Consider the following 26,415-nt stretch of genomic DNA (forward strand, 5'->3'; position numbering starts at 1 on the left):
TAATCCTGTGTGGATTAGATCAAGATACTTAGCACTTTCTATCAACATTACCCAAAGCCTTTAAAAATTAAGTTCCATTATTTAAATAGACTGCATCCTGGAAGAATATGCTTTGTATAGTATTGTTCCTTTTTTAAAGCATAGATATGCATATAAAGGAGTAAGTAAAAGTATTTCTCAGAGTAGCAGACTTATGTTTATTTTGTTATTGTTCCACTGTTTTTCCTGTACTGCTTTAGTTAAAACATTGTATTTTTTTTCCAAAACATATCTTGTGAGAGCTGATCTCAAGTCGACCAATTTTCCATGTCTGTGAGACAATCTACTTGTCCTAATGGAGCCAAAGCACTTTTGTGTTCCCGGAAGGGCAAAGGAAATGATTAAGGGCTGCCATAATATCCTGGGAATAAAACCAAATCAACTTCATTGTGGTGGAGAACTGGTAGTTCTACTCTGAATTCTAAATGTCACTAGTAATAAATGTCCACTGACAAAAAAGACCAACTGATGAAAACCTGTATTGCATATTTATCAAGCAATTATTACAGTGTGCTAAGCGTGAAGATAAAGAAATATGAATAGTGACAGGAAAACAGGATACTTGTCATTTTAAATGTGAAAAAGTGATGGATCCAAATTTAGTCACATCTAACTATTATGCAGTTGGCGATAGGGGAAGGATTTTTTAAGGAAATAAAATAACAAACATAAAATAGGGTTTAGGATTTGGAAAGGGCCTGTACAAGCAATAAACCCCAAAGCTTAATTATCTCTGAGGAGGGGGCAGAGGGGGAAAAAAATACTGAAGAGTAAGCACCCAGTCTCTGGAAGAACTAGGGGACTTTTGTTTTTGCCAGTCCTGGGGCTTGACCTTAGGGCCTAGACACTGTCCTTGAGCTTCTTTTTGCTCAAAGCCAGCACTCCACCACTTGAGCCACAGTGCCATTTGGAAGAACCAGTAGAAAGGTGCTACTTTGTGAGGTTCTGAGATCCTCTGCTAGAAAGCCAGTCCAGACACGGCCACAAACATTGCAGTGGCCCTTTCCTGTCCTTAAGTAGAATGACCACTGGACAAGAGATGACTGTCCTCAGGGTCCAAAGGAAAGACAAGGAAGAGTCAGAGTCAGGTTGAGGAAGGAGAAGAAAAGACACAAAGTGAATTAAGATTGTTGTGCGTACTGAATACAACAATGAGTGAATACCTGAAGAAACAAAAGGAAATTAATGGATTTTGTTTTCCTTCTTCCTAATTCCCATTTATCTGGTTTATATGTCTCCTTATTCCAGATTTTCATAAATCATGAGGAGAGGGAAAAGAATACAGGAGCAATGTCTGAAAAAATTCCTCCTTTCCTACCATGGCTCATATATATGGCCACGTGTGTATAAAGATATACAACTGTGTTCTGGAAGCAAAGTATGAAAAGACATGATTCTAGCCATAGATCCTGAAAGCAGAGAGCATTTCCAAGTTTGTATCGTGTTTCACACCTATAAAAGTTGAGGGAACCAGGCACCTATGGCTCATGAATGTAATCTTAGCTACTTAGGAGGCTGAAATCTGAAACTGCAGTTCAAAGTCAGTCAGCAAGGAACATCTGTGAGACTCATATCTTCAATAAACTACTCAGAAAAGGCTGGAAGTGGCACTGTGGCTTCAAGAAGTAGAGTACTAGCCATGAGCAGAAGCAGCTCAGGGACAGCCCCTAGGCCCTGAGTTCAAGCCCCAAAACCAGCAAAAAATAAAAATAAAATGGTTGAAGGTCAGGCATCATGGTACATGTTTGCAGAAGAATTACAAGCTCAAGATTAGCCTGGGCTACAGAATGGCTTCAAAGCCAGTATGAATTATATATCAAGACCTTGTCTTTAAAAAGAAAAACAAGGGCTGGGAAGGTGGCTCAGTGGTAGAGCACTTGCCTTGCATGCTCGAGGCCCTGGGTTCGATTCCTCAGCACCACATAAAAAAAAAAGCCGGAAGTGGCGCTGTGGCTCAAGTGGTAGAGTGCTAGCCTTGAGCTGAAGAGCTGAGGGACAGTGCCCAGGCCCAGAGTTCAGGCCCCACGACCGGACCCAAAAAAAAAAAAAAAAAGAAAAAGAAAAAAGAAAAAGAAAAACAAAAACCAGCAAATGGATATATGGATTTTTTTTTTTTTGCCACAGGAGCCTAAAATTCAAAGAACATCTCATGCATTTCAAAATAGTTTTTAGGGATGCAGTTATAGATGAGACAAAACTAGTATGTGTGGATAATTTTTGAAGCCAAGTGCTGAAATATGATATTTCTTTATTTCCTTAAAAAAAATAGAACACAAGACTAAAGAGCACTCCAGATAATGCCGTCTCCCTCCTTTACCAGTCACTAGCTTATCTGTCTGAAGACAACTATCAGATAAAGGCAGGACTCTTGCTTCTCAGGAAGTACTTCCTTACTGCTGGCTGGCCCAGGCCTTGGCTTTCATTTTGCATTTCCACGTGGTGTGCCAGAGCCTAAAATATAAATAGGAGACATACGTTTGATCAGACATTTGTGTCTTTAATAGAATAGCTCCCAGGGTTACTTCTGGGTTTTGTCATCAAGACAAGCCCTTACCCGCATGCTGTGTCACCAGTGTGCAAGGGCAGAGCAGAAGAAATCATTGTGACAACTGGGACCAAGAACATGAAAGGTCTAAGACTAAGCCACTTGCCTCAGCTGTTTGCATTTGTGGCCTACCAGCCAAAAAGACCTTGTCAAGTTTCCTAACCTGTATCACCCAGTGGCAGTGTGAAAATTTAATACAGATAAAACATCCAGGCCAAACTCTGGCTTTCAGCCACAGTCAGTAAATACAAATGGTTTCCTTTCCTGTCAGATCTTACCCCTTGGCAACCAACGGACAGGAATGGAAGCGTGGATGCTGGTTTGAGTGCCTCCTGTTTATAGCTGATATCCTAGCAGCAGTAGCCTCATGAGGGAGCTCTTACCTTGCAGGGATGTTCGGGGACTAGGTAAGTACCTTGGGTTGGGGAATTTTAATTCATTTTTGAAAACATAATACTGGTGAGCCTTTCTGTTTACAAAAGAAACAAAGGATAAATTTACACAGTTTACTCACTGCATAGGTAATTAAATAAAAACTATCATCCTACCATAGCTACAACCACGTCTAACTCTTTCTGTGAGATATATGCACACTTCACATGTACTTCTTATGAAACTCCTATGCGGGCCCCTGTTTATCTCACTTAACAACATACATACCTTTTTTTTCTTTTTCTTTCTTTTCTTTCCCCCTAAGATTCTTGCCATACTAGCCTAGCCTGGCCTTGAACTCATGATCCTTTTTCCTCAGCCTCCCTCATTCTGAAATTACAGGAATACACCGCTATACCTGCCTTTCAAAAACATTGTTCATGTCTAAAATTTCTTAACTAAAATGTTCATAAGTAAAATTTCTTCTTCAATATCACTTTTAAAATGGTTATTTAACATTAACCAGAGTTCACAATTACTAATAATATTTCAATGGCTATTTTCATAAAGTTTTGTATACATTCATAGAAATTTAGATAGATTTTCCTGAAGATAAGGTACTGGATCCAAGTGTCCCTATATCTAAAAGGATAAACCCTGACTGTCCTCCAGAAAAATTATATCAAGATGTATTCCAGGACATTTCTTTTGTGATCTCAGAGATAAAGAGCCATTTTAACTGTGTGACTATATTCGTTAAATATATATTGATGGCTTACCACACAGATTTGCCTTTTGTGGGACCCTCTTTCAGAAACCACACCCAGATTCAATCTACTAACCCCAAATATTGCCAAGTTCCTGACACCTGCCTCAGCTGCTGCTCAGAAAACTGATATAGCAACACACTCCAAATGTGAGGTTTTTTTCCTCATCCCAGCCTCCAGAAAAGTCATCGGTGCTAACCAGTCTCTTGAGTCACCCATTCTCCTTCTTCTGTCTTGGTGGAGGGAGCAGTTATGGCCTGGAGTTTCCAGGGGAGAGTCCACCTCGGGGGACTGTTCCTCTCTCTTCTTGGCTGGGTGTGTTCATGTGTCACCACCATCCTGCCCCAATGGAAGACGCTCAATCTGGACCTGAATGAGATGGAGACCTGGATCATGGGACTCTGGGAAGCATGCGTCAATCAGGAGGAGGTGGGCACTGTGTGCAAGGCCTTCGAATCCTTCCTTTCTCTGCCCCAGGAACTCCAGGTATCTCGAATCCTTATGGTGGCCTCCCACTGCCTGGGGCTGCTGGGGCTTCTGCTCTCAGGCTGTGGGTCTGAATGCTTCCAGTTTCACAGGATCGGATGGGTATCCAAAAGGCAGCTTTGTCTCCTAGGAGGGACTCTGGAGGCATCAGCTTCACTCACTACCCTCGTTCCAGTCTCCTGGGTAGCCTATGCCACCATCAGAGACTTCTGGGATGCTAGTGTCCCTGATATTGTACCCCGGTGGGAGTTTGGAGATGCTCTCTACCTGGGCTGGGCTGCTGGTGTTTTCATGGCTCTTGGTGGGCTACTCTTCATCTTCTCTGCCTGCCTGGAAAAAGATTTGCCTGTTCTCTGGATGGCTGATGCCACAGCCCCACCAGCCTGTGCTCCAGCAGAGGAATTGGATGGCTCCGTCTACCTTGCAACACGATCTATGAACATAGCCATCTAGGACTGGTTGCTGTAAAGAAATCCCTGCAAGAAAGGAATGTCAGTAGAATCTTTTCTCTTCCTTACCCCTCAGCATTAACTCATTTAGAGGAAACTGGTCACAAGGATTTGATTATGTTGTGATCTTCAAAGTTTGGGGTTGATTTTTATTAGTGATTTTCAGAATTAAAAAAAAATCAGGCACAGTGTCTAACGAACATGTCTGTCTCATTCAAGATAGTTTACATAAATATGCTTTGATATTCATAGCTTTCATTTTGTGCTCATTTTATTACTAAGAAAAATATATTCAACAGTTACGTTCAGCGGAGAGAATTTAGTCTAGAGAGGCAATGTATGTTCAACTAAAAAAAATGGATGAGTTATTGGCACAGAATAATACCTTAATGTGGGGCTCCTCCTCTGGTGTGCAATTTGATAGGAAGCTTCAAACTAGCTCGTTGCTGTTCTGCAGATTCTTAGTATCCCAATGGGAAGATCTATTCTTGTTTCAGCTATGAGGCTGCATTATATTATTCCACTATCTTATGGTCTAGTATCTTCTCATTGAAGGCAATGGTCACCGTGTATGAGAGGTAGGGCAGCCCATCCTATTTGCACAAGGCTCAGTACTTCCACTACTAACCCTAGCTAAGGGTCAGGCACACTGAGAAAAACTGGTCACCACCACTGCCCAGTAAGTGCATGGATATGGAGAGAATTATCAGGTCCTCAGAAATGTCCTTTGACATGAGTAAGATCACATTATAAACCCTTTACATTTTAACCTAAGTATCAACAGACCTATCCAGGCTATGGCTACCAATGAGCCCCTTTCAAAACAACAGTCTCAATTGTTTACTTGCCCTACATGCACTAACCCATGACTACTCATGCCCAGGCTTCCTTAAAGACTTCTCTCAGTCTTCCAGAAGCTGCCTCCTGTTACTCGTGAGCCTGTTTCTCGGCGGCAATCACCCTGTATGGCCAACCAGCTCCCTCACTACCACCTTTTCCCCCCGCTGCCATAATCAGGTTAAGAACAGTCATCAGTGGCCCGGCCAACAATTCCCACAGAAAAGTCCCCAGATAGGTTCAGAGGCATGTTAGACTCCATGTTGAACTGGGGAGATGCTTTCCATTTCCAGTGGGATGAAGCTCTACTTTGCAAGCTCAGTTCAGAGTTCCTCACCCCAGGATCTTTCAACCCTCAAATTACCTCTAGATCATGAGATAGCCAATGCTCACTAAGCATTACCCTCCTTAGAAAAGGCTCCTTTCCGCTGAGGTATATTTATTTGTGTACATCTGCTGTGGCACATACAAATCCAAATACCTTGAGATAAACACATTCCAGAAGACAAAGGGGTAGTCTGTCTCAAAGACTTTTCTGACTTTCTCTAATAAATTGGAAAACTGACTCCAATGATGGTTTTTGTCAAATTTCCCTTCTCAATAGGTTCAAAATTCTGTGTGCCAAGTTTCAATAAGGAATGAGGCTCAAGTATCCAAAGTGTTTTCTTTTTCCTGCACTGTCTACGAGAAGGAATCACCACTCATCCACCTAATGATTTATTCCTTTATCAAATAACCTGAGCATTTACCACGTGCCAGGCACTGTGTTGGGAACCATGGATACAACAGTAAATAACAAACTTAATCCTTGTTCCTCATTCAGGCAAATAAAAACAGGTATTACTACAAAATCACTCAAATAAAGGCAAATTATAATGGTGACAAACTTAGCAATGTAATAGGAAGACTCTGTCCTACTCTTAAGAGTGATGTTTGGTAACATGACAAAGTGGTAACTTAAAATGTAAAGGGTGGAGCACAGTTTTAGATGAAGAGGGAAGAAAACAGATAAACCTTGGTGAGACTGGTAATGCAAGGGGGAGCCTAACTTTAGAGGGACCTGAAGGCCTTGGTAAGGAATACTGTCATCTCTATTTTAGGTCATGACATGAGAAACCAAGCACCTGGCCTAGCAATAGGAACTTTGCCCAGCTGACAGCAGTAATTTGCAAACCTCTTGTGTGTGTGTGTGTGTGTGTGTGTGTGTGTGTGTGTGTATGTGTATGTATCCTGTAACAGGGCTTGAACTCTGGACCTCACACTCTCACAGGTCTTTCTTGCTCATGACTTGCATTCCACCAACCAGGCCATACCTTCAGCTCAGCATTTTTCTAATTAATTAAGAGGTGGGAGTCTGATGGATTTTTCTGCTCAGGATGGCTTCAAACCATGATCCTCTAGGAGTCAACCTTCTGAGTAGCAAGGACCATAGGTGTAAGCCACCAGTCTCCAGCTTTTACCTTTTTATAATAGTGTGTCTCTGTGCAATTTCCTATTCATACAGCCTGGCAGAATTTAAAAACCTTCAAATCACTTGCATGTTATCTTGACAGTTTCATTTAAGATATCTTGAAAGGTGTTTTTTTCATCAGGAGAGCATATGTCACTGTTTTACTAATAAGGAAACTGAGAAATTAAGGAAGTTAGACAACATGATTATGACAGTAATTGGCTAAGTCAGGACTTGAACGCAATGCTTTATACTATGGTTCTCTTTTTCACCCCTCTTGCTTTCCTAGACACTCCACCAGACCAAAGGAAAAACTAGCTTTGAAGCAGAAGGAAAAAACAGAGACCAATAGAACGAAATCCCTTTTGTGCTTATGTTTAAGTCATTTCCAGGACTGGGCTTCCAGCTGCTCACCTGTTCCTGCTGTAGGTTTGAACCCCATGTGTGCAGGTGCAACAAGACATTTGTTTCAAAGCAACTTTCATTGAAAAGAAATGGCAACAAACTGAAGATCTGTTGAGAAAATGTTGTGTGTCCAGCTCTCCTAAAGGACACAAGGACTTTTTTTTTAATAGTTAAGGGCCAGGGATTTCTCAAGTAGCCAATGAACATCATGCCATGTCCAAAAAGGAGTGTGATCTGCATGCCAGTAAGAATCAACCTTCAGTTTGAGGAAAGTGCTATGTGCCTTAAAAAAATGCCTGTTTTTATGTACCTGGTTTGAAAGGAAACAAAGTGAGAAATAAAAATAGAACTAGCATGACCCTGGCAGCACATACCTGTAATTCTAGGCTGAGATCTGAGGCAGTTTGAAGCCAGCCTGGACAGAAAAGTCTGAGACTCTTATCTCCAATTAACCACTAAAAAGCCTTTAAGTGGAGACAGTGGCTCAAGAGGTAGAGCACTAACCTTGAGCAAAAACAAAAACAACAACAAAAAAAACAAGCAAGGATGTGAAGGCTTGGGTTCAAACTCCAATACTGGCACAAAGGAAAAACAGAACCAATGAAACCTCTCACTTTTCCCATGTAGGTTTTGCTCTTTTGTGGTACTGGTGTTTGAACTCAGGACCTCACAACTTGCTAGGCAGCTGCTCTACATACCACTTGAGCCATGATTCCAGACCTTCTTGCTTGTACTTTTTCATATAGGTAGGGTCTTACAAATTTGCCTGGACTGGGTCAGACCATGATCTTCCTACTTCTGCTTCCCAAATAGCTGAGATTTTAGGTATGAACTAACATATAGATTTATGGTAAATTATACTAATATGGCAAACTTTTTTTTGCCATTCCTGGGGCTTGAACTCGGCCTGGGCACTGTCCCTGAGCTTCTTTTGCTCAAGGCTAGCATTCTACTACTTGAGCCACAGCACCACTTCCAGCTTTTACTGTGTATGTGGTACTTAGGAATCGAACCCAGGGCTTCATGCATGCTAGGCCCTCACTCTACCACTAAGCCACATTCCCAGCCCCCACTTTACTTTGATTGCACATGGAAAGATGTGTAGTCACATATATTAGAAAAATGAAGGGATGTGAATCAACTAGTATTCCAAGTTAAAAACTTTATAAACAAGATGTGATACAGCTAAAAGTAATGTGACTCAGTACTAACTTTGGGTCTGAAAATTTTACCACTAGCAGTTAAGGCTAGTATTCTAGTATCCAATAAAACACACATCTGATACTTTTCTGAGCCTCTGAGATCAACTCCAGGGAAATCACTACAAGGGAAGCTGATGTGGGTTGGATCCACATGGGATGAGAGGCCAGGCGTCAGTGGCTCACATCTGTAATCCTAGCTACCCAGGAAGCTGAGATCTAAGGATTGCCCTTTGAAGCCAGGCTGGGCAGAAAAGTCCATGACACACTTATCTCCAATAAACTATTCAGGAAATGCCAAAAGCAGCACTGTGGTTCAAGTGGTAGAGCACTAGCCTTGAGCAAAAGCTCAGGGACAGCACAGAGGCACTGAGTTCAAGCCCCAGAACTGGCATCTCCCTCTTCCACCCCCCCCCCCAAATTGTACTTTGTTTCTTAGTCCCCATAAGCCGTCCCATCACACCGGCTCTTGGGGAATCCAGTTGGAGACAAGAAGAGGGAATGGATGGGAGTGCAAGCAATACTGTGGCTCCTTCCCACTGGACTCTGGACATTAGAGAAGGGTCTGGATTAAGGGAAGGAGAGAAACTGAAACAAACAGGTGAGAAGGAATTCTAGTGTAATCATCTGTACTCTTGGAGATAATTCTGCTTTCATACTCTTACATGACAAAAAGCTATGAAATCTCTTGGATATGCTGTTAAGGAGCAGAGAATGGACATCCAAAATATCATAGTAAAGATAGTAGGGAAATTAAAACAAAAACAATCGTCATCTTAAGACCCTGCCAAGTTTATATCACTTGATAAAATGACTAAAGAAAAATAAACCTAAAAGAGTCAGCTATGGGGTGATTTCTATATTCCGCATAAGCCCTGAGCCCTTTAGTAATATTGTTGACCAGTCAGTTGGCTAATATGAACACCTCCATTTATGAGACCATAACCCCCTGGTGACCTGGATATGACCTACTTATGTAGTAGGCATAATGCCCTATGTAAGACAGAACAGCTCTTAAAATTCTTGACCTATGATGAATTTCCCTTTGAGAACTATTCGGAGTACAACTTTAATCTGAGTCATTGCTACAGCTTTTCTCTCCTTTCAATCCTTCAAAGACAACTACAGACCAAGGAAACAGGTTCAGCCAGTATTTGAACTCCAATGCATTAGACTAATTTTTCTTTCTATGGAACTAGCATATATTTTACATGTGGAGTGAAAATAGGAGGGTCACAGTCTGGGTGAGTAATTCATCTCCAAAATAACCAAGGCAAAAAAGTTGGAGGGTGTGGCTCAAGTAGAATACCAGCAAGCTCAAGGCCCTCAGTTCAAATCCTAGCATTGTAGAAACAAAACAACACAGTAATGACAACAAAATACCAAGGAGAATCTGGAGCAAATGGAACCCATAAATTGTTGTAATTTTAGAAAATTGTTTGGTAGCCCCTGATAAAAAGACCTACTTACCTGTATCTACATCCACTTTTCTGACTCAGTAATTCTGCTCCTAGTTACATGCCAAGAGAAATGCACCTGTGCACATCAAGGATGCATGTGAAGATCTCAGTAACATTATGTATTACACTCCCAAACTGGAAATAAATCAAGTGACCAACTTAAGAAACTATGAGATAGTCTTACAGTGAAATACAGTGAGCTGAGTTACAACAATAAACTGCAGGTCCTAGCACAATTAATCCCCCACCACACTACTGGCTCTCATTCAGTCCTTGTCATTTGTTCATTCATTTGGCTTTGCTATATCTACCGTACTTCCCTTGAATGGTGTAGGGTAAAAATTTAGTGTCTCAGTTCTTATAAGGAGTTCAAAAATCAGAACAAACTAGATTGTGACTCATTAAGTATGGAAATCTGTGTCCAGTCTCCAGAAGACCCCTGCTATGCTGAAATATCCTACTCAAAACTCTTGAATCACTTTAGCCAAGGGCCACGTAAGTTTCTTTCTCTACACTTTCTGCTCCTCCTTCTTTTTCCTACCTCTTAAAGTGTCAAAACCAGCCAAGTACGGAGGTACACATCTGTAATCCCAGCTAGGAAGGCTGAGGCAGGAAGATCACCTAGCTAGCATGTGAGTTACAGAGCAAGGCCTTGTCTTGAAGGAGGGGGAGGGAAGTTGGAAGAATGGCTCAAGTGGTAGAATGCACATTCAGCAAGAGTTAAGGCCCTGAATTCAAACCTCTGTATTGCCCCCACCCACAAAAAAAAAAAAAAAGAAAAAAAATCAAGACCACTCTTGACCCAGACTATAAAAATCATGAGACCTTAGTTTGTGGAACCCTAAAAGAAATGAGATTACACCTAAAATTCATTCTTAGCACTCCCCCTGGTGGTCTGAGAAGATCCAAACAAATTTCTGCACACTATAGACATCATTGGCCTGTGCAGATTCCCAACTGCCCACCAGGAAATGTGAGGAAGAAACAAAGCAATGTGTTTGACAAGACAACCAAGGCCAGTGGAGCAGTAGTTTAAAAAGTTCACATTATAAAGACAGATACACCAAGACAAACTAAGGTGGTCAAAGTTAGTGGCCTAACGTAACTGAAGCACTGTGTACATTACTCAGTAATGGCAGGTTAAGTGAGTCAGAAATGGTGCTATGTATGATTTTAAACAAGAAAATGGAGAAAAAAAAATCAATCAACTTTCCTGGAAACAATATTTTCCACAAACTCTAAAAAACACAAAAGGACCCCTATCATGAATGTAATCAAAACACAAGTTCACTTAAAAACAAACAAACAAACAAACAAAACCTTCTTTTTCATTCTACATCTTGACAGGTTCCAAAGTAAATACCTTCACATGCAATGTAAATGACAAATGAGATCTAACACCAAGGTGCTGGTCAGTAACTGCTGCTGCCTGAAACAAGATAGGTGCTTGGTAACTCCATCCATTTCCAAAATTGAAAATATAGACTTAAATAAGGACCATGCTGTACACCAAAGGTAAAACAAATACTTTTATTGCACATTTATAAAATCTGCATAGTTGTGTGTTCTTCCCTACCATGATTAATCTCTAAAATTTGGTTAAAACATTAATTTCCAAAGACATAAACCCCAAAGGACACAAATCCTTTAAAAATGGTTTTTTTCTCTCTATATACATATATATATAGATAATTTTTTTCTTTTTACAAATCCACATCCCTTATTTTTTAAAATCAAAGAAAGGGGATTAAAATGTTCTACTGGGCCAGTAGCAGCCTTAGACACCTGTTTTTGAAAACTGCCTAGTTAACAAGAACTAATAAATGCTATATTTAGTCAAGCTTCATAATGCCATTCTGTCTAAAGTCCTTTATGCTTCCTTTCTTTCACTTAGGACTATGAGGTTTTCTGGTTTATTTAGAAATGTAAAAGAGGAGGAGGAAGAGAGGCAGCTCTCCTTTGACTTTCATCATCTCATTGCCATGGGACCTTATGTTCTACCCACAGGGAAACGGGTGGAGCTTCATCAACCCATTTTACCATCACCTGTCAAGAGGCAGGCAAGCCTTGTATTAGTAATCTCTGGTGGCTAAGTCTTAAAATGTCACTGTGCTTGATAAAATAACTCGTAGCTGCTCATCTGGTTCAGGTTCTGATGAATCACTCCTCTATTCTGCTGTCAAAAATACTTATGCCTGAAGCATAATTTAAGAGGTGCAAGAGGCTTAAAAATAAGTCCATGCATTAAGGTAGGTTCGAAGGCATTTCAGGTCTTCTGGCTTAACTCAATACCTTAATACGACGCTTCCTGCCTTTGCTAGTGGATTAGCTTTCGTGTATCAGTACCTAAACGGTGCAATCTTTAATCCTTCTTCAAACAGGCAGCAAGGGTGTGGTGTGGATCTGATTCTTACTCCTCCCTATTCTCTTTCCCCAGGGGAATAGCATGACAACAGACTGACGTGCAGCAGGTAGGCAGCCTGAGACTAGGGTGGCCTTGAACATGAGGGCCTTATTTCACTGTCACAGTTGAAACTCCTTGAATTGACTCCATGACAGCTGCAAATCTGCTACAAAGGTCATAGGGAGAATGGGGTCGAATCGTTGGAGGTTCCTTCAAGACAATGATTTCTGCAGAAGGATCTAGAAGCCTAGGTAGAAATTCTCCTAAGCACAGCTGCAGATTTTCTGTAGAGATAAAGAAGACTGGTTACATATACAACTTAACAGATTTTTGACTGAAAATTAGAAGCTACAGGTATATAGACACACCATTGATAGCCCATTATCCAGCCTCAAAGACAGAACCTGATGTTGGCTACCTAACAATAAATGGTGATTCCTTTAGGCCAACCCAGAATGAAGACCTACTTGCCAAAGCCACCAAAGCTTTCAGTTACTGCTTTAAGATAGCTATTGGTGGAGGATGCTACATAATTATTGTATGATGGATAGGACTTCTAATCATCTTTTAAAGTTTGAAAAAGTACTCTATGTTGTACTAGACATATAATGATGCTATTCTCTTTCAAATGTGTAGAATATACCAATGTGCACATATGGCCTTAAGTAAAGCTCTATATCACATATTGCCTAAATAAAAACTGAAAGCATCAAAAGGAAATACATAGCAATTGTTTATTATAGAAATCATCAATAAATAACAGTCAAGTACATGAACAGTCACTGGACTGTCCTTACATTAGTGAGAAACTAACAAAGAGGACTCATACCAGAATTGTACCAAACTTCCAATCTACTGAACTCACCTAAAAGTAATTGGCATTAGTTTCCCTCTCCAAGATGCTTTGAGACAAGCAAGAATATCACATGTGCTAATTTATTAATCTTGACACCATTACATTTTATAATATTCTTACATTATGCAACTTTAAGCCATAAATAAATATGGCTAAGATACCATCAGGTAATCAGACTACACATACACAGATTTTTTTAGTCTTAAACTAGGAAAGCATTCAGATTTTGTCAGATGTGAGAGAAATGGAAGCCTGACATTGTTTTTCTAGAACCTGCTGGCTGTTTGTGGTGGTGCTTCTACAGTCAGAGGAGGTAAGGGGAAGGGGAAAATAGTAGAACACTGGTTCCCATTCTTTTTTTCCACACCACAGACTCATTTCCCTCACCTGCATGTTTGGGGTGTTCCAGTCCCCTCAAAGCCTTTGACAACCAGGACTAAAGAATGAGTTCATTGTAATTTCTAGAAGTCCCAAAGCCTCAGAGATTGTAAAAAGTGCTTACAACAACACACCTGCAATATCTTGCCCAAGGTAAGAGCACCAGTGGTTTCTCATGACCTCAATGGCATCCAGATCATCCTTGGAGATGTCATTGTTAATGATCAGGTGAATGCAGGGAATGATCAACTCATTCATCACATTAATCCCTTCTGTTACAGAATGATCATCATTTGTTTCAAAGAGAGAAGCTGCTCTGGCATTCAGTTCCTACACATAAAAGGCAGAGTGGGAGAAAAAAGGCTGAAAAGGTAAGCATCTATTAAGTCGTGTGGCTCCCACACTCCCCTGCACATTGGAATTACCTTGGGAATTTAAAAAAAATTTTTTTGGTCGAACCCCAGATGAGCTGATTTAATCAGAATGTAGATGATCTGGGCATTTGGGATTTAGCAAAAGGTCCCAAAGTGATGCTAATACAGCCAAGTTTGGCCTAAACTTACAATTCAAAGTCATGTTTAGTATCTGTTTCTACCAAAAGACCTATCCGTTGGTTCTCAATCTCCATGAGGGATCAGAAACACCTACAGAAGACACACGGATGGGGGTGGGAAGGTGGCTCAGTGGTAGAGCGCTTGCCTTGCATGCATGAGGCACCACATAAATGGAAAAAGCCAGAAGTGGCACTGTGGCTCAAGTGGTAGAGCGCTACCTTGAGCTCAAGAGCTGAAGGTCAGAGCCCAGGTCCAGAGTTCAGGCCCCACAACTGGCAAAAAAAAAAAAAAAAGACACACAGATGCCCAGACCCCATCCTTTATTGTCCTGGGGGAGAACCTGTGCCTCGCCAGCTTGAAACCTCACTATGTGGTTCTTACACACACCGGAGATTAACAACAGCAACAAAAAACTCAATCATTCTTATATTACACTACTGTGGAAGGTGAGATGTTCAAGATGCTGACCTGAATTTGGTGATTTAAAATATAGAATCACAGCTCTAAAATTCAGATCATGGGGCTGGGAAGGTGGCTCAGTGGTAGAGCACTTGCCTTGCATGCATGAGGCCCTGGGTTTGATTCCTCAGCACCACATAAGCAAAAAGAAAAAAGCCAGAAGTGGCGCTGTGGCTCAAGTGGTAGAGCACTAGCCTTGAGCTGAAGAGCTGAGGGACAGTGCCCAGGCCCAGAGCTCAGGCCCCATGACCAGACCCTAAATAAATAAATAAATAAATATAAAATTCAGATCATTAAGTCTGAAATGCTTTTTTCCAGCTTCCAAGTAGCCCTGTCACATCTGTAATTGTCATACAAATCCAAATATACAAATCCAAAAACATGAAGCTGTTGAGAAGAATATATCTCATGATTTAATGGCCTCCACTGGGTGTTAAGAGGACCAAGACATTGGTGAAAATGTAGCCTTTATTTCTGAGAAGGGAAAATTTCCTGGGAATGAAGGGAAGTAAACACAAGTACACAATATAAAGGCAAGCCACCTCTTCCTAATTCTCTGAAGAACAAGCACAATATACTCCCTTGGGGAGTCAGAGGGGATTATATCTGCCTTCCATCCTGACTAATGTGTGACAATAATGCTAACAGGTCAGCAGGACTGATTCGGTGGTTCATTACAGTGCTCTATAAAACCAAAGCCATCTCACAGTCATCAAATTTCATCCACTAGCTTTAGGTAGGGAACACTGAAAAATACCTATTCCCCAAATACATACATCATGCCAGATTCAGAACAAACTGCTGAGTAAGAAAAAAAAAGATCACTATCTAGTAGAGAAGAGATGTGATAAAAGTGATAATGCAGGCATTAAGCAAGGGCACAGAGATGGACAGCTGACTCTCAGAAGCTGAGAGGACTGAAGAATGGAATTCACCTAAGGTAAGGTAAATGACCCTGTTCGAATAGAAAGTTGCCCATGAGTTTGGAAAAAAAAAATCAAAGTTTGGTGTAGATAATTATTTGGCTTAAGCTGGATTTTTAAATGGCTTCAAGGGACAGACAGACAGACGACAGACAGACATACACACACAAATAAGTACAAACCAGAAGGCATTTTCTCCGGTATAAAGCAATCACTGATTCCTTCACCCCCCTGTGAGGGCCCTTCATCAGCAGTGCAGCGTTGCTCTGGTAGGCATATACCAAGTAGGACAGCGCTTCTTGGTACCTTAGAAAATGCAGGGTAAGTTTAATCTGCAGTAGCAGGAAGGGATAGAGATAAATCACAGCTCTCTTTTGCCAAACCTCACTGCTCCCCAATATAAGAATATACTTGGCTACCATTATGGACAAGTCTTAAAGACAGTCAAGCATAATGTATGGGAAAAGCCTGAGGGCCAAAGACCGTAGCCAATCTCAGGTCTTCTAGAAATGGGACAAGAAATGGAACAGATGCTCACTGGGGTCTATGCCAACTTGAAAACATTTTCTGAGTTCATTTGCCACAAAGAAGGTCTAGCACAGTGATCTCTTCTCTAGAGAATCTATTGTTCAGAGCAAAGTCAAAGGAAGCACCAGAAAGAACAGATGCACACAGACTGAGGCATGGCTCAAGTGTACAATACCTGCCAAGCAAGCAGACAATTGTAATCTACAGTACTGAAGAGTAGAGGCACCTTGTGTGAGTGATAAAGGAGGTAATGCAGGCCTGTGACCTCTAGTATCCTCAGCTGAGCATCAATTTAATCAGTATAGTGATCGATAATCTCTCTCTCTCTTTTTTTTGTCAGTCATGGGGCTTGAACTCTGGGCCTGAGCGCTGTCCTCAGCTCTTTAGCTCAAGGTTAGTGCTTTACCACTTGAGCTACAGTGCCCCAGTTTTCAAGTGGTTTATTATTAGAGATAAAAGAGTTTCATGAACTTTCCTGTCCCGGCTGGCTTTGAACCGTGACCCTCAGATCTCAGCTTCCTGAGTAGCTAGGATTACAGGTGTGAGCCACCGGCGCCCAGCTGTGATCAATAATCTTAGTGAAACAAAAAACAACATACTTTCCTTTCTGATAGAGTTCTAGGCCTGTCAGGAGATATACAGACACCTTTCGGAACAAACTATAATCTTCATGCCACTTCTGTAAAAGAATAACAACCATTAATTATTTGGTTTCAGTAAAGTAATGCATTTTATACCATTGCAAATTTCAGACTCAGTATAAACATTTACTGAGCACATTTAGCCAGGTCCAAAACCACAAACTTTCAGATAAAAAACATTCAGTATTTAGTCAACCACCGACCTTTAATTATCATGTTCCATCCCAATTCTATTCCATCCTAATTCTATTCCATCTTTGCCAGTACTAAACTTAGGACTTCATGCATGCCTGGCTTACTTACTCACCTGGCAAAATACCATTTGGGCCAAGCCTCTAGTCTAGCTTCTTGTTGGTAATTTTTATGATGGACTCTCCCATGGACTTTTCTGCCTGGGCTGCCTTTGCACCATGAGCCTTTGGATCTCAGACTACTGAGTAGCTAGGATTACAAATATGAGCAACTCGTGCCTGGCTGGAAATATTTATTTCACATAAACTTTGTAATTTCCAACACCCATGTCAAAGTCATTCAGCTTTGGCTTAGTCAGTCTCTGGAGTTCTGATAAGGCCTCACAGACATAGTGAAGATAGAAGGGCAAGGCGGCTGTACATGTGTAGAATATAACTTGGAGGTGTGGCATACTGTTTTATGTCGAATGCAATGGCTTTTAACAATGTGTAGGCCAAAGGTCTCAGCCTATAACTCCAGATACTTATGAGCCAAGGACAAAATGAGGGCAAGGAATTAGCAAGATCCCATTCTCAATAAATAAGGACTGGGAATGTGGCTTAGTGGTAGAGTGCTTGCCTAGCAGGCATGAAGCCCTGGGTTCGATCCCTCAGTACTACATAGAAAAAGGTGGAAGTGGCACTATGACTCAAGTGGTAGAGTGTTAGCCTTGAGCAAAACAATCTCAGGTCCTGAGTGCAAGCCCCGTGACTGAAATAAAGTTAAGATGGTCCTTATCTGTAACCCCAACTACATGGAAGTAGGAGAACTGAAGTCTGAACCAGCCCTGGGCAAAAACTTGTGACCCTATCCAAACCAATAAATAAAAATAACAATATTGATCGTGATGTTTTGTACTTATAAGTTGACATGAATGGTAACCCCCTTATACAACTACTTGGAGGTAATAAAAATATAATTATTAATCAATCAAAAAGCCTGGAAGTATGTCCCAAACGGTAAAACAACAAAAAACCTAGCAACCACCAAGCCCTGAGTTGAAACCCTAGTAATGTGAAAAAAAAAAAAAAGGCAGATGTATATACTTCAATGCATAGTAGAAAGCTGTACCATCTTTTAAAAGTCAATTAATGTTATTACACAGTAGGTACTTAAGGAAGATAGAGCACAGATGCATTCTAGTAAAAGAATGGAGCTATTCTGAAAGTAGGAAAAGATCATTTACCTATTCTTCCCCAGGTCTTTTTGTGCAAAGGGAGAGCAAGGCAATCTGTGGTAACACTAAACTATTCACTTTACCCATTGTATCTGGAATTCATATTATTTTTTAGAATTCATATTTTTATTTTACAGATTTAAACAAGCAATCAAAAAGTTCACCTTGTACTCTTCCATATTCATGTCATCTGGTCCAATTTCCCTCAGCTTGGCCTGAGCCACCTTCATAATACTGATTGACCTGTGTGGGACAGAGTTGGGATGGCAATGAAAGGACACGAACAGGCTCACAGCTGGAGGCCTCAGCCTCGTCAGAACCCATGGAGAGAAAGCAGGACTGAGTAAAGATTCCCTTCTCACCTTTCATCATAGCTAAGATTTTTATCCGCAAACTGTTCTAGAAGGGTCCGCTCTACCACCCTCTTGGGAGCTTCATTTTGGAAAAAGTAGACCAGAACATGCTGAAGTCGAGGGTCACTGTGGGAGGTAGGTGTCTCCTTGGCGAGCTGATAGAGCCTGGAGTATTCTTCATGGAACGCCTGTTGAACACAGTACACATGCTTAGGAATCTGCACACACAGAGATTGGTGCCTAAGGCTGGAGGGGCTCATAATGATGAGGACCTCTTCCTATCGAGGGATTACAAAAGCAATCATGGAATCTGTTTGCTGACAAATCATGGAAAACAAACTGCTATAGCATTCTGCTAAGAAAGACACACCACTCAGGAGACACTCATTTTCTCAGGAAGGTCTTGAAAAACCAATGACTCAGTCCTAATTGTTTGGGGTTTATATTCCTGAATCCAATATAAATAATAAATATAAATGGGATTTCAATCAAGTGTCTTACACTTTATTCAAGGATCTTAAAAAGCATGACCTACTTTTTAAGATGAAGGCCCTCAAATTGCAAAGGCCAACCTTGTTCTAACAACAGCAATGAGTTTTATGTTTTGCTTTAATAAAGGCTATTTGAAACCCCACCCTTCCAGGTTATATATGTACTGCCTCAACAGTATGATACCTGGTTATAAGCATTAAAGATTTTTAAAACAGAGGTACCTTAATGAGCCCTGCTTCAGACCCATCTCGGTCAAAGGTCTGACGGGCCTTAGCTATGGCCAGGATGACCCCTTGCATGGCAGGGCTCAGCATCACCTACCACAAGACAGCACAAAACACAGAGAGAAAAGGAGAGAAGAGAGGTTCAAAAGGAGCTTGTGTGAAGGCAAAGTGAGCAAAGGCAAAGTATGGAAGGAAAGCAAAGCAGTGTGACCCATGGGCAGCATGAACTACAAATCAGCTTTATTACCCACCCCTATGCCTATATGCCTTTGCCCCCTACATGCCAACCTAGACCAACGCAAGTCATACCTATCCTACAGGTTCTAATTTTGCCAGATAAAGACATATGTCAGCCAAGAACCAGTGGCTCATGTCTGTAATCCTAGATACTCAGGAGGCTGACGATCTGAGGAGCCAGGTTTGAAGCCAGCCCATGTTGGCTTTTGTCTCCAATAAACCACCAAATTAAAAAAAGCCGTAAGTGGAGCTGTGGCTCAAGTATTTGAGCACAAAGCTCAGGGACAGCACCCAGGTCCTGAATTCACGCACTAGGACTGGCACATAAAAAGGAACCAAAAAAGGAAGATTTCCAAAAAGATCTCCAATGTGACACTTCGAAAGAACTAAGTTAATTATAGTTCTCAGAGAGGGAAGTATCTGAGCTCAGGATTCCAATTTAACTTGCAATTTTAAAGAATAGCTTAAATATATAATTGGAAGTTTTACTTGGATGGACAGACAGCATATTTACAGTTGGCTGGAGACTAGAAAAGGAACAAATGAACAAATATGACTATAAAATATCCTAAAGGAGAGAAAATAACAGGACTCATGCTTGTTTATGTGAAGCACAACTGGAAAGGAGACTTAGCTTCTTGCTAAGTTTTTGAATTAAAAGCAAGACCAACATTCATGTTTTGTTTGCTTATTGGATAAATAAAAAAATTATCTGAAGGAAAATCAACAGACTAATATCAAAAACAAATATTCCCAACCAGGCATGGTGGTACATACATATAATCCCAGCACTCATAAGCCTGAGGCAGGAGGACCATGAGTTTGAGGCCAACCTATACAACACAGAGACACTATTTCAAAATACAAAACAGGACAGGTGCTGGTGGCTCACACCTATAATTCTACCTACTCAGGAGGCTGAGATCTGAGGATCAAGGTTCAAAGCCAGCATGGGCAGGAAAGTCTGGTAAGACTCTGATCTCTTAACTAATCACCCACAAATTGGAAGTGGGGCTATAGCTCAATGTGGTAGAGCCTTGAGTGAAAAAACTGAGGACAGCACCCCAAGCCCTGAATTCAAGCCCTACAACCACCACCACCACCACCAAAAATCAAGATTCTTTATAAAGCTATTTTTATTAGAATACCAAAAGAAAAATAAGTTCTGCCTGAGACAACTAGACCAAGCAGACCCACCCCTGTTCCCCACCAATACATATGAGGAAAAAGCTGGGTGAACACACACACACACACACACACACACACACACACACACACACACACGCACACACACACACACACACACACACGGGGACAGACACAACAGGAACAGGAGATGATGACCACTTCACAAAGAGTGAAACTGAAGTGAAAACTAGGAAAGCCTCTTTGTCCATTACTTGTCTCAGTGAGGAACTAGTAGCCATTGCCAAGCACCTTAAAGAAGGCTACGCAGTCACAGAAGGGACTCAAGACTGACAACAGGCAGCCACGTCCTGCCTATCTCTGTACCTCCTCATCATATCCACCTGCATCCGATCTAACCAGAATCCTCCCCACACTGGGGATCTCCACTTCAGAGGCCTCAGAGTTAGGCTGGGCAGCACTTTCTGTGGCATCAGCCCTTGGGGGCGGTTCTGACTGCTCTGCCAGGTTTGATTCCTGGGGCATGGGCTTCTCGGGTTCAGCTTCCTTAAGCTGTGGCAACAAGATGGAGAAGAGTAAGGAAAAACAGGAGAAATAAAGATGATGGTTAAATGCAGCAGAAACACAGAATAATGGAAGTGTGAGAAAGCTGGCACTGATGAGACCCTCTTCCATCTGCCCTCCGATCAGTCTCACCTCACTCAAAGCTGCTTCCACTCCACTTTTCTCATAGGCTCTAGCTGTGTTTGCGATGGCCTGGGCAGTCTGCTCCTTCACAATCACTGCGTGCTCAGATGACAAGCAGCGAACCCCCGGAGGAGAGGCTGCTGGTGGCTCTAACAGAGAATCCACAAAGGCATTAGCATCTAATAATAAATAACATCTACAACACTAGTAAGTGAGCAAAATGAACACACAGTGTGATAAAAATCCTTCTAACACAACTTTTATAAAACCTGTGCAAATTTGCCCTAGAATTAGTGATTACAAGAAATGGCTAGAGAGAAATTAAGATCTGTACAATTTATTGTACTCCCAATTTCTTTGTACCATAAAAGCTTCCTACAAACAATCGTCTGTTAGCAAGATCTCCATTGGAGAAAGGTTTCCATTAACTCTACCTTTTAATTCTACCACCGTCTCTCCTACTAAGCACAAGTACACACACACATTACAGGTCACCTCTGTGACATTATTTCTGCTCACTGGAAATCACATTCCAAAGTCAGACTGTGCAACACCAACTATAAACAAAATGGTGAAATCTGCCATCAGCTACTCGGCTGAAGGCAGGCTGGCAGGAAGTGCAGTGTACATGTACTAGTTCACTGACATTATGCCCTTCATGGCTACCTTGTGATGTAGAGAAATCCTGGGATGATGGGCTGCTGGAGGATTCCATTTGAGGGATTTTACATGACTGTTCTTCCTCCCACTCCTCAACTTCCTGCTCAAACCGCCAGTTATCTTCTTGAATGTAATGCTTGAGCTCCACAGACAGGGCATCCAACTCTCCCAGCATCTGTTCTGGTTCACTTGGGGCTGCCTCCGAGGAAAAACAGTTAAATGGAGCAGCATCCAGAAAAAGGGACTTAGGAAGTAAAAGGGCCTTCCAACACAGGAGGAATACAGGCTATTTTATCTTTTGTCTTGTTCCTAACTGAAAATAAATGAATCAGTCAGTCCACTCATCCATTTATATAAGCATATGAATAATCCATCAGGAATTCTGACAATGTCAGGCACAGCCTATCAGTAACGCCCTGGCATGTTTGTAGACAGGTGCACATTCAATAACTGTTGGATGAATGAACGAATGATGATTTAATTGTGGTCTATCACTGGATGTACCAAACATTTCTTAGAAATCTGGAAAATCAATACACTCAATATAAATTTCAGGCCAAATAATTATGGCAATTTAACCACTGCATCTATTATTAGTAAGAATTTCCATCTACCTCAAAAGATTAGATATGAATTTCAAGACATTTATCTTTTTCACAATGCTATTAGAAAGCAACTACTACACAATGGTCATACCTGGCTCGTAAAAAACCATGATGAAAAATGGCACACATGTCAGGGATACATATGTTCACTTTCAAGCTGTCACAAGCCTTGTCACTAAACAAATAAGCTCCCACTCAATATTTCTGTTATATAAAAGTGAACAATGAGCTGGGCGCCAGTGGCTCACATCTGTAGTCCTAGCTACTCAGGAGGCTGAGATCTGAGGATCACGGTTCAAAGCCAGCCTGGGCAGGAAAGTCCATGAGACTCTTATCTCCAATAAAAACCACTAGAAAACCGGAAGTGGCACTGTGGCTCAAGCGGTAGAGCACTCACCTTGAGCTGAAGAGCGCAGACAGCGCCCAAGCCCAGAGTTCAAACCCCACAACTGACCAAAAAAAAAAAAAAAAAAAAAGTGAGCAATGTGAGGCCTAATATAGTAGCTCAAGCTTGTAACCTTAACTACATATGAAGTAGACACCAGGAAGACTAAAGTTCAAGGACAGACTGGACAAAAAAGTTTTGAAACAATATCTCAACCAATCAAAAGCTGGCCATAAGCCATGACTATCATCCATCCCTGGTATTCAGGAAGTATAAGTAGAAAGACAGAGGTAAAGACCAGCCCAGATTCAAAAGTGAGAACTTATTTGAAAATAGCAAAGCAAAAAGGGTAAGGTGTGACTGAAGTTGCAGAGCACATGTCTGTCAAGTGCAAGGCCCTGAGTTCAAATTGCAACACAGAAAAAGAAAAAAGAAAAAACTATATATAGAGGCAATAGTAAGACTCTGATATAGCACCAACAGCTTGTACAATGACTCCTGCAGCAACTGTTTGAACTTCAAGGTGCAGATGCACAACTTTTTGCTTTTCTTTTTAAAATAAAGAGTCTTGATTTGTAGGCCAGGCTGGTCTTTAACTTATGATCCACCTGTGCCAGGCTCCAGAATGCTGGGATTATAGAAGTAAATCATGATGCCCAGCTAAATATACAACTTTAAATGTCAGTGATTAGCAAATTACTCCCCATTCTTTTCATCAGTCATGGAGCTTGAACCCAGGGCCTGGGTGCTTTCCCTGAGCAGTTTTTTTGCTCAAGTCTAGTGCTCTAACCCTTCGATCCACAGCTCACTTCCAGTTTTCTGGTGGTTACTTGAAGATAACAGTCTCATGGGCTTCCTTCCTAGGTTGACTTTGAATGATGATTCTCAGATCTCAGCTTCTTGAATAGCTTGGATTATAGGTGTGACCCAACAGTGCCCATCTTAAGATTCCGTTTGACTGCCCTCACACCACTAACTATCCTGGCAAGTCAGGATGATAAGGTGCTTTCTGGACAAATGCCTTGCATGCTTTCTATAAAGCACAGAAAAGTTTGAACATCAAGAGAAGCCTTTGAATTATCTTAACATAAAATGCTGGTTAGAAGACCTCTCACAGAGATGTAAAAGAAAGAAAGAGAATAATATAAACTGCAACAGCACAGAAGTTTAGGAGTCCAAAATGGATCTGAAACTTAGGCCTGACATTTATTTCTTAGTTGTGACTCCAGACAGCTATAGATCCTCTTAAATTTGGTAACCCAGCTGGAAAGTGAGGACAGTAAGAATTTCTACTCTGCCCACCGCTCTTTCAGAGTTAAGTTATTGGAGAAACAAAGTTTTTTGAAAGCATGTATTAAGATATAAAGTAAAGGGGCTGGGAAGGTGGCTCAGTGGTAGAGCGCTTCCCTTGCATGCATGAGGCCCTGGGTTCGATTCCTCAGCACCACATAAGCAGGAAAAAAAAGATACAAAGTAACATAAAGAAAATTATTAGTGCTTTATTATTATGAAAGAATGAGACCATTCAGGAAAATTCACTTTTATAATTTAGCTATTCTGAGGCGAAGGAATGTAGCTCAGTGGTATAGCATGCGTTAGTAGCATGTGCAAAGTCTGGGTTTGGTCCCCAGCACCGACAAAACATTAAAAAATTTAAAAATTTAGCTCTTCTGTATGTGGAAGGTCATCACTAAAAAGGAAGTCTAGAACACAATTTTTCAATGCAAGGCTGGCTAAATAACCTAAATATAAATAATTATATATAGCAATCATATAATACATATTAGTTATATGATAATCTAATTATGTAATAATATTGTAATAATGCAATGGAAATGCATAGCTATTTAAAACTATAAGAAAGCTCCTATTTATAACACGTGCACCTCCATGTTTATTGCAGCACTGTTCACAATAGCTAGGATATGGAAACAACCCAGATGCCCCACCACAGATGAATGGATCCAAAAATTGTGGTATCTATACACAATGGAATATTATGCAGCCATTAGAAATGACAAAATAATGGCATTTGCAGGGAAATAGATGGAGCTAGAAGGAATCATGTTGAGCGAGGTAAGCCAAGAGCGAAGAGACAAACGGTACATGGTCTCCCTGATAAGTGAATGCTAAATCCAAAATGTTAGGTGATACGACAAAACTAACAGGACTCAAGAAACAAAGAACTCCCACTCATCTGGTCGGACCACTACTAAATATCCCCATGCTGCTGATCACATTTATGGTGTATATGTGTACACCGTTATATGTTATAGACTGTGATAGACAATTTGCTCCAGGAAAGTTAGAATGAACTTGTGACTTTAAATGAGCATCATTATTCCACAATACTGGGAAATTTGGGAAATTATGTAATCACTTAATCACAATAAAAAAATAAAGAACCTCGGGGAAGGTAGGGAGGGAAGGGATGGTAGGGGGAAAACAATGGAGAGGATAACAATGCTCAATAGGAAGTGTACTCATTACCTTACTCATGTAACTGTAACCCTCTGTATAGTATCTTTACAATAAAAAATAAAAAAATATTTTTTTTTTTTGGTTGTGGGGCCTGAATTCTGGGCCTGGGCGCTGTCCCTCAGCTCTTCAGCTCAAGGCTAGCGCTCTACCATTTGAGCCACAGCGCCACTTCCGGCTTTTTCTGCTTATGTGGTGCTGAGGAATTGAACCCAGGGCCTCATGCATGCAAGGCAAGCGCTCTACCACTGAGCCACCTTCCCAGCCCTAAAAAAATATTTTTTTTTTTAAAAAAAGGTCCTATTTATAAAAATAGGAGATCACTAAGTACTTGACCTATGATTAAAGTGCAGATGTGAATGGAAAAGTATCTCATTTAGAGGGAATAAAACAGAGAAGGGGAAAGTAAAATCTACACACACAGATCATTTTTGAATACTACGTAGGAAACCTAACAGCATACACTTCTTGGGCAGTCAGATTAGTGATAAAGGTTCTAAGGTAGGAAGCTTTTTATTCCCTTTTATACTATTAATATTTTAAAATTCCTTAATACATAATAATTGCAGTTGAATTACAAAGGACGTATGAGTCTGCTCATCCCTGGGCAGTATATATTTTTCCCTAATCCCTGGGTTTTGTTAAGGTATTTTTACCTGCATTGAAGTGGGGTAGCTTGTCATTGATATACATCAAACAGTAAGCACTAACATTTCTCAGGCCTCCATAAGAATCTCTTTCAAGTTCTTCCCAGGAAGACTCAGTGACAGAGATATCATTGTACTTGAGCCAGGTTTGCCGAGGCTGGTTATAAATATAGGCCCAGTAGTGTCCAGCATTTGCTTGTCCTTCATGAACAAGAACTGCATGTAAGCGGTAAGGCACCTGCCAACCAGAAAAAACATTTCCTCAGACAAAGCAAAGGCATAAGATAAAGCCTAGGTTATGAAAATTCAAAAAGGTTTCCAAAGTATTCATGTATTCAATA

General features: G+C 41.0%; 2 protein-coding genes across 11 annotated transcripts in view; one reads left to right on the top strand and one right to left on the bottom strand.

Moving 5' to 3' along the window:
- The first annotated feature begins 3,975 nt into the window (after positions 1-3,975).
- On the top strand, positions 3,976-4,662 carry Cldn25 (claudin 25). Its single transcript, XM_070038072.1, has one exon. It carries the CDS (start codon positions 3,976-3,978, stop codon positions 4,660-4,662), a length of 687 nt encoding a protein of 228 aa, XP_069894173.1.
- A 6,863-nt stretch (positions 4,663-11,525) lies between these two features.
- The window catches only part of Usp28 (ubiquitin specific peptidase 28), a 57,033-nt gene continuing 42,143 nt past the window's right edge, over positions 11,526-26,415 (bottom strand). For 6 of the 10 annotated variants that reach the window (XM_070038491.1, XM_070038493.1, XM_070038490.1 and 3 more), the window contains 11 exons: positions 26,084-26,312; positions 21,966-22,154; positions 21,309-21,448; positions 20,979-21,164; positions 19,227-19,322; positions 18,523-18,701; positions 18,325-18,403; positions 16,711-16,790; positions 15,766-15,889; positions 13,782-13,977; positions 11,526-12,697 (listed from right to left, as the gene is read on the bottom strand). In XM_070038491.1, the coding sequence (XP_069894592.1) occupies positions 12,522-12,697; positions 13,782-13,977; positions 15,766-15,889; positions 16,711-16,790; positions 18,325-18,403; positions 18,523-18,701; positions 19,227-19,322; positions 20,979-21,164; positions 21,309-21,448; positions 21,966-22,154; positions 26,084-26,312 (1,674 nt within the window). In that variant the 3' untranslated portion in view covers positions 11,526-12,521. The remainder of the gene's footprint in view (positions 12,698-13,781; positions 13,978-15,765; positions 15,890-16,710; positions 16,791-18,324; positions 18,404-18,522; positions 18,702-19,226; positions 19,323-20,978; positions 21,165-21,308; positions 21,449-21,965; positions 22,155-26,083; positions 26,313-26,415) is intronic. The other 4 variants (XM_070038499.1, XM_070038494.1, XM_070038500.1 and 1 more) reach the window with 2 other exon arrangements.

This window comes from Dipodomys merriami, unplaced genomic scaffold, assembly GCF_024711535.1.
Source record: "Dipodomys merriami isolate MVZ:Mamm:240054 unplaced genomic scaffold, mDipMer1.0.p SCAF_29, whole genome shotgun sequence".
NCBI lineage: Eukaryota > Metazoa > Chordata > Mammalia > Rodentia > Heteromyidae > Dipodomys > Dipodomys merriami.

What these genes read in the sequence shown, in the direction of transcription:
- Cldn25 (XM_070038072.1), top strand. Translation starts at nt 3,976, where the DNA reads ATGGCCTGGAGTTTCCAGGGGAGAGTCCACCTCGGGGGACTGTTCCTC.